Source organism: Protopterus annectens, chromosome 11.part0, assembly GCF_019279795.1.
Source record: "Protopterus annectens isolate FY-2018-M chromosome 11.part0, PAN1.0, whole genome shotgun sequence".
In the NCBI taxonomy this organism is placed as follows: Eukaryota; Metazoa; Chordata; order Ceratodontiformes; family Protopteridae; genus Protopterus; species Protopterus annectens.
In genome coordinates, this window is record NC_056745.1 from 148,860,843 (window position 1) to 148,873,364 (window position 12,522).

At 41.4% G+C, this 12,522-nt stretch overlaps 1 protein-coding gene across 1 annotated transcript in view; it reads left to right on the forward strand.

Moving 5' to 3' along the window:
- Window positions 1-12,522, forward strand: part of LOC122814917 — a 278,216-nt gene that overhangs the window by 75,463 nt on the left and 190,231 nt on the right. The window contains exon 3 of the mRNA XM_044087181.1: window positions 2,885-2,957. Coding sequence (XP_043943116.1) covers window positions 2,885-2,957 — 73 coding nt within the window. The remainder of the gene's footprint in view (window positions 1-2,884; window positions 2,958-12,522) is intronic.

Here is a 12,522-nt window from a genome sequence, read left to right on the forward strand (position 1 = left end):
CTGGAAGAGAATAGGTTAATCTCAGTCCAGCTAACATTGAAAAAATATTCTGAAATTAAACTACATGGTTTAGGCCATAAAGATTGTATCTTACAGTTCTGATTGCATCTAGAGACAAAATGTCTTTGAAAACCAGGACTAGGAATCTTACTGTCTTGCCCTTAGGGGTGAACTAATTGCTACCCTGGGGGGGGGGGGTGAAAGTTTTGAAATGTTTTTTATAGCTTTAAGATACTATAACATATCTTAGCAAGGCTCTGTGGGTATGTATATTAACACATATGTACTAGATTCTGGTTCAGTTTCTAGTAAAGGGGGTAGTGTGGGAACCAGAATCAAATGACCAGATGTATGTGATGTCATTTTGTAATCCAGGACTGAAATGATGTTTTAATACTAGATGAGACAGAAGTCTCAGGGCACTCTGTTTTGGAACTGACAAGTCCACTCATCCACTTCATCTTGCCTTGCTTTAGTAAGTAACCAGGGAATAGCAATTCTTTAGATCAGACAGGAAAATATAGTGAGATTAGTTAAGTACTGTTTTTTTGTATCTGTGTGAATCTATCCATCTGTGCTATTTTTAATATTTCCTGTATCTGAAACTCTGGTGTTTATTGTAAACATGTATTTAGTATTTTCATGTTCTTGCAGTTATTCTTAAATATATTTAAACTTTTCATTGCAGCTGGTCTTTTAGATAATAGTTTCACTTTTGAGAGTACTTATATTAATGTGGTGACACTGTCACCCTCCCATCTGCTTGAGCTGGTGAAAGCTCAGGTGGATGTAAAAGATGCCATTACACTTATCAAAACGACTAGTGGAAGTTTCCTAGTGTCACGACCAAATTTCCCACAGTAATATCATTAACACCTTGGGTCTTTCCTGAAAAGAAGCTCTTAACCTAGTGGGACCAAACCCATCAACACAGATAAATACAAATTTGGGAGATTTCTCCCATCTTCATGTTGGTGCTACCTGTAATTGGTATATATATGTTTGTGGCAGAAACACTTGAAGTTTAATTTTTATTTCATTTTAACTAGTGTTAATGTTTATTTGTGTTTTGCTGCTCAGTTTTTGTCCCCGTATGATGTAATTGTACTTCGGCCATGTTTTTTTCCAAGAATGTATATTCTGGAAAGTTGCAAGTCAATGTTGAGTCTTTAAATCATATATAGATACGGGTTCACTTTATAACATCGTAATACTGAAATGTCGAATTTCAGTATCTCGATGCTATAAAGTCGAATGTTAAAAATAGCGAACGTTCATAATCGCGAATTTGACGTATGTCGAAAATATGTAGAATTCGTGGTTATGAATTGCGCTATGTAATGTCCGGGTTTGTGTTTTGTTGGTGCGCGGTGCCGTGTTTGGATGTAGGTGTTATGTCAGGTAAGTGAGTGTTTTGTAAGGGTTTTGAGTGGGAGTTAGAGTGTGTGTGAGGGATTGGAGAATGTGCTTGTGTGAGTGAGCTTTTGTGTTGTGTTTGTGCGATCTCGGAGTTAGTATATATAAGTAGGGGGTGTGGGCGCAGCCCATTAGGGATGCAGGGGCTTGCCCCCTGCTTATGTGTGTGTGAGTTGTGTATGTGTGTTGTTTTTTTTGTTTATGTTGTGATGTGGGTGTTGTGTTGTATGTTTAGTGTAGTGTGTGCGGTGTTTTCGGTTATGTGGTTTCGCGGTTTTTGTTTGTCGGTGTTTTGTGGATTCGGTTTTATAGTCTCGAGATACTGAAATTCGATATTTCAGCATTTCGAGGTTATAAAGTGAATCCATACATACACACACACACACACACACACACACACAGATGCCATTTAATTGATCAAGAGAGCAGCTCAACTTGTATTTTAGCAGGGGTTGGAGAGGCACAGTCTATGGAAATGTGCCAGTGATTTGAAGTAAAATATCACAGTATAGCAGGGATTTTTCCCACTGTTGTGTTATCACAGTATTGGGTTATGTAAGGCTATTAGTAGTATTTTAGATGTGTGTTTGTAGTATGAGGCTTAAATGTATGTAATGAAGTGCTTGTGTATTGTTGTGCATTTGTGCACATTTCAGTTGAATGTGAGAAATGTGGGATTGAGTGGTAGTGTGTAATGGAGTGTATGTTAGATTATTTTTTATCAATTGGATGCGATATGTTCACTGTGAATTAGATAAATTAATACATAGGCAGCTGCAATTTTGTGATAGTTGCAGCAACATAAAAGTTGTAGTTGGGTGGATGAACATTTTACCTCAGAGTTATGTAAATATGGTGCAGTGGTGTTTTTGGCTGTTATAGCCCTCCCATCCACTACAGACCTCCATAATGAGTATTGGAGATTGGCATTGGACTGCTCCAAGTACACAGTTATGAACATAGATATACTCCAGGGATGTTGACCAGTTTTGTGAATTGCCTAAGGCTTTAGTATATGGTTTAGACCATGTTACCAGTTCTATGCAGTTGTAGGTACCGATTATGAATCTAGGCTAGTTTTCATAACAGTGCTAACTATTGGGTACCACAAAGGGAGCCAAAGTGTTTTAAATACCCAGTAATAACAGTGACACATACTGACTTAAAGTGCAAAAAATAAGAAGCCAAGTGATTAAATGTGGGACTTGAGTCTACCTTAAAGTAAAGGAGGACGGTTTTCTATTCCTTAAGTGTTAAAGCAGCTATATCTCATTCAGCTGTACTAATGATATGTACACACTGATAAATCAGTTATCATACAGTATTGTGTGAACATTTTTGGAGGTATTTGTCAGGTTTGTTTGTATTGTATTTATGGCAGCTTAGAATAATTTATATGTAATGTGTCAAGTCCAGATGAGCTGAGTAGCAAATAAAATCATTAATTTTGTATTCACTGTTTGTTTAGTCTAGCTGTCTTGAGGCCGTATCAGCTGCATATGCCCAAAATGGAATGCTTGTTGAGAAAAGTACTGCAAAAGGTAAGTTAGAACACTTAAGATTACTAATCTGTTTTTGAAGACTAGTGAGATGTTTCTTTCCCTGGTTGCAGCCTAGTTTACAGGTATAGGCTCATAGGTAGCTACTAGGCTAGCTGCCCTTGTGGGCCATTTCAAGCCAAGCCAATTTCCCTTTTTGTGCTCAAATTAACCTGTCCAGTTTGGTCATAGATTGGCCGTACCCATCCCATGGACAGTAATTATATATTACCTCTAATGAGAATAACTAGGATCATATCATAGAAATTCTGAGGGGATCCATGCATAGGATTAAGTATTTAGGAGCTACCTCTGTCCATTAGTAGTACAGGGAGTAGTCCTGGGGTAAACTTTCCTTTTCCCATCCGCCGATCTACGTTATGCTTAGTTGCACAGTTGGCACAATATTGGTGTTCATTTAACAACCGTCTAGTGTTCTTATTTAACTACTGGAGTTGGAAAGGTTTAAGATCTTTGCCTCTGCCATCATTCTGTATTTTTTTGTCACAGTGCATCTAAGAAATTAAACGAGGCTTTGAAACTTGTTTCATTAGAAATAACTTTATAGTGACAAGATAATTTGATTTTCTTTTACTGATCTTTCATTTACTGCAAACTCTGCCCATTATGTCATATTCCAAAAAGATTAGTTTCTGCTTTGCACAGAATCCCTTGCCTGGGGTGATTTGTAATATTTACTTGCTTGGGAGGGGACATTCAGACCCTTGTATTTTTAATGCTCCATTATACTGGCCATTTAGGAAACATAATGAACACTGAATGTTATGTTACCCCACTGTTCCATTCTGAATGATGGGGTATATGACATAAGATGGATCAGATTTAGCAGACAGGCTTCAATCCATGTAATCAAGTTCCTTCCATACTCCCACAGTGTAACTGCCTCCTCTGAGTCTTCAGATCACATTTGCTACTTACGCAAATAAGACAATCCTCAGCATGGTCAGATAAGTGATAAAAAGCCATTTTTATTATTTCTTAGTGGGTTTTTTTTTCTCAGCTTATCTTTCTTTTCTTCTTCCTTCTCTGTTTATCTGGAAAAAAGCAAAACGATTAGCTTTTTCCAACTCTGGTGACTAGTGGCATTCTTTTTGCTCTTCTTTTTATTATATTATCGTTATAGTAGTGATTTCTGTAGTTGGTTTTGTTGCTGTTTGTTGTTTTTTTTTTTTTTGCCGTTTAAAGTTAGTGCTACTATTCTCTCATTTTTTTTTTTATTTGCTTAATTAAAATTGATGATGGCTTCAGAAAATTCACCCCATGTGGTCACATAAATTTACCCCAGGATACCCACAGGTTGTGAGTTTGTATGCCTGAGGCTAGAACATCTATCGACCACTTGCAACATTTGCAAGGACTTTGGTCCTTGCTCCTTTAAGGAACAGAAAATAAGTTGATCCTGAAGGGTCTTCTCCTATCTTCATTTTAGGATAAGCAGAATGAGAAAGTAAAAAAGAAAGTGGAGAACATTCCATCTAGGACTTGCCCTGCTAAAATCCATCACTTAGACCCCTCTCAGAAAGCCTCAGCTTTAAAGGCTTCAGAGCCATTTATGTCTCCAGTGCTGAGATTTTCCTCTGTCAAACTAATAATTATCCCAGATCACACTCATAAAATGATGGCCTGTACCTATTCTTCTAGGTGGAACTTTCCAAGTTCTTCCCATCCCAGCCCACTTCTCCATCTTTTGTAAGGCCTTCTTGGTCCAACCAGAACTCATCAGTATTGAAACGGATGGGATGATTGAGAACCTTCATTAAGGCTCAAATTGATATGGTGTCACCCTATCCCTTACTATTTGTGGGGTGGATCATGTTGGCCTTAGGTCCACCCAGAGAGAAGCTCATTCCCCAGTACAGGTATTATTATTAGAGATATCCAAGATGTTATCCTTCTCCAAACATTCTCCTTTGGCCTCTGTGGCATATTGAATCCCCTCTGGCATATTCAACTTGTTCTGTCAGGGTCAAATGCATCTTAGAGCTGACATGTCAGTGCTGGGTCCTTGCCACCATTTTCAGCACCAACACCAACTTGCCAAGTGTCCTAATTAGTGTTGGAGTCAGCATTGTTACATGTGTTGGCTGCAGTCGTGACTTTGGTGCTGTCTGGACCATCAGTGTCTATGATTCCATGCTCAGTACTATTAATGTCCACTTTTGTTGATCAACACGTTACCAACACAGAGATCTTTGAGACCAACAGATTTCATGTCAGCATCCGAACTCATCAAGGAGGTGATAAGCCTTCCTGAGATGCAGGCAGGGGATGCTCCTGTTTTTGGCTTCACCCCCTGCACAGATCAGTCTGCAGCCTTTACTCACCATCATCTTTCCCAGGGACAGAGCATTTTTGAAGATCTCAAACCATCCCACCATCAGAGTCTTCATGAGTCTTTGGTTGATTCAGACAAGTTCAATACAGAGACACCAGGAATACATACATGCTATAGGAGGCACCTAGACTCCCTTATGGAGTATGTTACACCAAACACTAACCTTGAAGGGGAGGATTCCTTCCCCACAGGCCCCCCTCCAGAAGATGTCAAGTTTGGTGAAATATTAGAATGAATGTGACAGAGGGGTACTTGGCCACTCTTAGCAAGATGAGAAAGTTCAATTCCTTCCACTGATTGTATGATGGGTTTGATGGCAGAAAGAGAGTGGCACAAGCTCCACATGGTGGAGAGCATCTCAAGGAAACTGGACAAAATTCTTTGACTGAAGGACAGACCACATTGGAGCAAGGACCCTCAATTGGGATATATTATTGTGATGGTGGCCACCAAGAAGGAGCTGTCCAGTGACAATCCAACAGTCATCCCCCTTAATAAGGAGGCTAGGATGACGGCCTGCATTGGAATGTGAGCTTGCACTTTAGGCACATTTGCACTATGAACATGGAACTACCTAACTCACATGAAAAGATTCCAAAGAGACCTGGCCTAGCAGGTGCTAGACTGTATTTGGAAACCAGCCACTTGTGATACTCAAATGTCTCTCGAGTTTCAGGTGGCCACAATGTTGCCAATTTCCGACCAGCCATGAGGCTGTTGTATAACCCTGCTGACAGAGAGATTAAAGTAGCAGGCACAGGCATAGCAATAACATGATATGCCTCATTCTGTTTATGCAGCTTTGCAGACAATTTCAAGGCATCCTTTGATCCAATGTTGTCTTTTCTCTCCATCTCAACTGTTTGGGAATATCAAATCCAACCAGTTCAGAAGCTAAAAACATTCAGACTTTTGGATCTATGGCTCAGGTTCCTCTCCCTCATAATCATCCTCCACACTGACATTTCCTCAGATCTCATTTTCCACTTCTTTCAGCCGAATATGGTTTTCAAGGCTGAGCGTGGCATGTGGTGATTATTGCAGTCTTTTTGATCACATAACTAAAATATTTAGCTTTTGCCAACTTCAGAGTATTTGCTCTGTTTCTTTTTTTAAATTGTATCCCTTTCTTGTACCATATTAATAGTAGTTAGTTAATGAATAGCTTAGGAGTTCCCATCTTTTCTTGCCTTCCCCTCAAATAAATAAGTAAATAAAATAAAAAAAGGTAGTGAAGTAGTAAAGTCCTTTTTCTCTATATGAATATTTCTGTGATCTTTCTGTCTCTCATCTCATCTCTACTGTAGTTACCTTACTAGGTAGTGTTAGTGTTTTTTTTTTTTTCATTTGTATGCTGTTTGTTATTGGTGGTAGTAGTGGTGGTGTTTAATAATCCTTTTTGCTATGTCTGAGAAGGCTTCAGGCTTTAAAAAGTGTTCTGCTTGCAGGAACAAAATTCCCTCTTGAGACTGTCATACTAAATGCATATATTATCTTGGACAGCCCACCTCGAAGAGGATTGACAGCTTTGTTCTTCCTTTGGACCTAGGGCTCCAGCCCATCTTGAAGAGGATTGACAGCTTTGTTCTTCCTTTGGACCTAGGTCCCTGACAGAGCAGAGGTTCAAATTAGCACTCAAAGGCCTCCCTGCCTCAGCAGGAGAATCAGCCTCCTCAATTTCAGGTTCTCCCTCTTCCAACAGAGCAGCAGATAAGGCTAAGGTGAACAAGTCTGAAAAGAAGGAGAAAGAGGGAGAGGTAGATGGAAAGAGAGAACTCCAGAGAAAAGAATTCAAGACAAAAATCTCTGGACCCTATGGAGGCTGCAGGTTCAGCCCCTATACTTTCATCAGAGCCAGTACAGATGTACTCACCTACCCCTCCCTTGATAGTAGAGCCAGGTTCTGTCCAGATCCAATCAGCCCTCATCTCATATCTCCAGTATTATAGTCAGAGAGGTCCTTTCACAGGTTTTTCAGGCTATCTGTAAAGGCCTCCTCTCTTAGGTCTTTATGGTCACCAAAGAGTTTATCCAAGGTAGTGGACAGGATGAAGCAGAAGTTCCTAATGAATGAGATACAGATGGGGGTCTTTCCCACCCCTCCCACACTGGAAGTGTATTGACCAGGCCCTGCCACCCTCAACTGGTTTTCCTTCCCCAGTCTGACCTTGAGATCCAGTGGATTTGGAATTGTGCATTTCCCTTGGGATACCTTTGTTGGAGCCAGTCATCTGGTCATCTTCAACTAACATTTTCTTTAACCTGCTTGACTCTGTGTCAGATCATGCAAGGTCCCCAGACTGAGAGATTGATGTCTGCACATGGGGATCAAGATTGACTCTGAGACCCTTAGATCTGTTCCCTCCCTCCCTTTAGTACATAGGTACTTGATAGCGTGAACGCAGGGTCTGCTTCAGAGTGAAGCTAAGACTGTGTCTCAAGTGGGAGTATTGTTAGGATCTTTGGATCCTAAGAGACCTCCCTTCAGCACCAGCCTCAGCTTCATCCTTGGAGACATTTGAAAAGACTCTCTCGTTATCTAGACCAGAAGTATCTTGTGTCTGCAGTACCTCCCCCACATCATTTTGCTCCTCGGGGACAGCTAGCTTGAACAGCCTTGACAAGGCTCATGAGAGAATTTCTCCTTCAGATTCTGAATCTTCCCTGGATCATCCTGCCATGGAAGAACACATAAAGCACTCATGTAAAAGGAGGCATTTAGACTCTCCACAGGACTGTCACTGACGATACTAATTTCAATGAAAGGGAGGGTCCCCAGAGTCCTCAGTAGAAGACATCATCTTTGGGGACATCTGTAATTATTTTGACAAAGGAAGGATAGTCCAGCTACACCTCCTCCTAAGAGGAATACATATTTCTTTTCCCCTTTGGGGCTGGCCCATCTACTTCATGGGTGGTCCCTCAGCAGATGAGCTTATTGCTCTAGTGTCCCAGTTGCATGGACAGGGACAGACATGGTGGAGCCCATACCCCACAAGCCCTAGAAAATTTTAGTTTTCCCATGAGACAGACCACACTGGAGCAAAGGGTCCCATTGCCACTGTGATAAGGAAAGCTCTTTTTTCCACTCCTGAAAAGGGAGTCTAAGGCTGCGGACAGCCTCAGAAAGTGAAACCGCACTTCAGGAACAATTTCCTTACATGTACTGAATTGTCTTGCATACCTGACAAGATTTCAGAGGGACTTGACCAACGAACTTTCCAGTGGATTTGCAGTTGTCAGCTATATAATCCATTGTGTATGTGTCCATGTGCCTCTTATCCAGACCAGGGGGTAGCACATCCAGAGCAGTGCTAGTGCTCTAGGTGTGCCACTCTGGCCTGTCTAAAACAGAAGGCATTGGCATTGCTATAGGTCGACACTTATGGATGCATCTTTGCAATTTTCAAAATTCATTTTTGAATGCCTCTTTTAATGATCCCACCCTGTTCAGGCCCAAAGTCAAAGAAACACTTACTAGAAGTGAACAGTTTGGCAAAATCCTGTCTGCAGTGGGCCTCTGCTTCTCCACCCCTCAAAGAACCTTTTCCTGGAACCAAAAAGATGGTAAGAGACTATGATTTCAAATGTCTCGGGGCTTTTCACAAGACATTTCTGGAGACGGACTCCCCAAGAATCAGAGGTAGGGACATTACCCTGGAGGCAGAGGTGGTCTGCAGAACCATGGGTTTTGAAGCCCATTCACCAACAAACCTTTTCAGCTGTCCTGAAAAATTGCCTGACTGCCACAGTCTGGAGGCAGTCAGGGTGTGCTTATATCTGCACCCTCATGCCTGGTCAACCATCATTCCTAATTCATGAAGGCAGAGAGTTGTATCCATAGGCTGTGTCATTCCCTTTACTTGCCCTCCTCAAATGCCACAAAGAAAGCTTCCCAATGTTCCACCTCCAACAGAGGAGGGCAGCAGCTCAAGATATCGCAAAGCTTCTAGACAGATGAGTCACCCAGGTGTTCGCACCAGTCTGGCAAGAGTCTGGAGTCTGCTTGAGGTTCTTTTTATTCTTGAAGAAAAATGAGGACTTCAAGCCCATTCTGGACTTCAGTCACCTAAACCGGTTTGCAAAACAGACAGCCTTCTGGATGATTACAGTTTAGTCCCTTTTGCCTTTTCTGAGGAAGGATGTCTGAATGTGCTTAGTGTACCTGCAAGATGCCTACTATCACATAAAAAGAGACGGGCAGTCCAAAAGGTTCCTTCACTTTTGGCTGGGAAACAATCACTTTTGGTGCAGGCACTGCCCTTCATTCTTACTACACCTTCCCAGGTGTTCACCAAATGTATGACACTGGTTGCAGTACATCTCAGGCTGTAGGGGTTCCAGGTGTTCCCATATCTAGACTATAAGCTCATAATTGCTACCACAAGGGGCCTGCTGATCTGAACCATAGACTCCTTGCTCTAGTTATGCCTTCTCTTAGGGATCATGGTCAACTTAGAAAAGTCCAAATTGACACCTTTCTAAGTCATAGAATTCAAAGGATGCCACTTGGACACCACTTTGAAAATAGCCAATCTTCTAGAATCCAGATTAGCTATGCTACATCAACAAGCCTCCTTGGTTCGGTCTCACCAAAGCCCCACAGCAAGATTCATCCTGCGTCTTTTGGGCTCTATGGCAGCATCCATCACTCTTGTTCCTCATGCCTTATTTCATATGAAAGTGTTACAGTCTACCAGCTTAGTACAATGGTCTATTCTACACCAACCTATGCACTTTCCAGTAAGACTCGCAGGGATCTGCAGACAGCATGTTCAGTGGTGGCTAAATTCTCCTGTAGTCTGCCTGGGTCATCCCTTTGTTCTCTCTTCACCAGTAGCTACAGATGCCTTCCTTCTGGAGTGGTGGGGGGCATTTCAAGGGGAACACTGTCCAAGGCACGTGAACTTCTACAGAGGCCAGTCTTCAAATCAGTGCTCTGGAGATGAGGGCAGTCTTCCTTGCATTGCAGGCCTTCCAGGACTCCCTCCCCAGGAGTGTGATTGCAGTGTGGACAAACAACATGTTGGTTGTCAAGTACATCAACAAACAAGCAGAAATGTGCTTGTATCCATTGGAGGCCATGAGGGTTTGAAAGTGGGTGATGTCTGCACTTTCTGGTTGCAACACATATCCAGAAAAAATCCAGTATATTAGTGGACAAGCTTAGCAAGTCCATTTTTCTGTCACAGCAAGTAGTCTCCCAAACAGTAGCTTCCAAGACATTTTTTAAACATCTTTATTAAATTACCACTTAAGAGATAGGCATATGTGCATTAACTGAAAAGAAAATAAACCATATTAACATTTTTATCCATTTGGATACATCATATATTACATACCTTTCCTTTCTTTGTAACTGTCATCAATCAAGCCAACATTACATAACTGGATCATAGGAAATTACTAGGCTATTGGCCGTCAGGCCCTTACAAGCCTAAGAATTTAGCCCATGTTCTGACAAGTCAGCATTAGATGCCCCTGTCCAACAGGGACACAGGTGGAATCCCAGGGGTGTATTTTATGTTTCCCATCCAGTTATCCAGGTTGTGCTTAAAAAGGGTTAATGAAGTGCTCCGTTTGACATGGAGAGGGAGTCTGTTCCATAAAGAGGAAGTCTGTAGGACACAAGTATGTCCTGCCAACAAGTCCTATTGATGTCACAGACCAGGCTGAGGTTGTGAGTGCGGATTATCCGAATGGAGCTTGACTTGCAGATATGCAACAGTCCCTTCCAAGATTTTCAGCTGCTGGAGCAGATATGGTTCCAATTTCTATGGCCTCAATTACCCCACTCCAAGTACTGGGCACTCTTACAGATTTTGATTTCTTACTCATCCAGCAAGCCTTATGTGGGCGTCAAAGCCCTGAAGTTATCCACTTGGTTTACTTACTTCCAGTGAGGGCAGGAATTCTAGGCTTTCCTCCCCTGTGATGCATAGTTTGTCATAATCTCAAAAACCTTCTACCAGGAAGGTTTATAGAAGCAAGTAAAGGAGTTTTTTTATACAGGCATCTGCCAAGGGTCCTCATCTGTTTTCAGCTCCATTGCTATCGATCTTAGATTTTCTGGTAGATTTGCTTTAAGCAGGAGGTAGTTACTCCACCAAAGTTCAGTTGGCAGCTAATTTGAATTTTCATTTGGGTAAAGACCATACTCCCATTGCCTCTTTGAAACTATATAAGGCATTATTTTGGGGCACCTTCCTCCTACAACCTCCTTTGAGGGACTGTGTGCAACCTTGTAATATTACTGTTTTACTTCATGCCTTGACAAAGCCCCCTTTTAAGCTCTTAGCTACTGGAAAATTGAAATTTCTTTCTTGGAAAACATTCTTTTTGGTGGTGGTTACTTCAGCAAGGAGGATTTCAGAACTTAACACCTTGTTAAATTATCCACCATATTTGGTCTTTCACAAAGATAGGATTGGTCCAAAAAGAAAAAAAAAACTAATTTTCTTCCCAAAGTTGATTCTCTCTCTCTCTCTCTCTTTCCATGAATGAGACTGTTAACCTACCAGATTTCGTTCACAATTTTTCATTCGAAGGCGAATATAACTTGCATTTGCTGGATGTTCATCGGCAGTTATGCTTCTGTCTGCACAGAACCAAGGACCTCAGGAAACTTAACCAACTTTTTCTCCCTTTCTCTAAAGAAAATGGGAAGTAATGTCTCCAAAGACATACTATCCAGCTGGTTATCCGACTGGCTGTATAAACAAACATAATGCAAAGGATTGTCCCTACTTCACAAACATAAAACTCACTCTTCTAGGGCTGTTGCAACATCGCTGCCTTCTTTTCTAGAATTCATATTAATGATATCTGTGCTGCAGCTACTTGGTCCATATTGCACCCATTTATTTTCCACTGCAGGCTGTACCTACAGTCTAGGTCTATGGCTTTGTTTGGCTCTACCATCCTCTGGAACATGGGACATTCTTCCATAAGTCCTTCCAGAGATTGTAGTAGCTGGGAACTCTGTCCCAACAGTTGAGACAGATGGGAAAACATTAGATAGAAAAGTTATGTAGTTAGCATAATGCTAGATCCAAGTTGCCTTCTTTATAGGTTCAGTACTAGGCTAGCTTCCCATCTGGGCCATTTTTAGCCTGCACAATTTCTCTTTTGGTAATTGAATTAACATCTCATTTGATGTTAGGTTAAACTTGCCCATCCCATGGTCAATAATTATATTCTTCCATCTGTTTC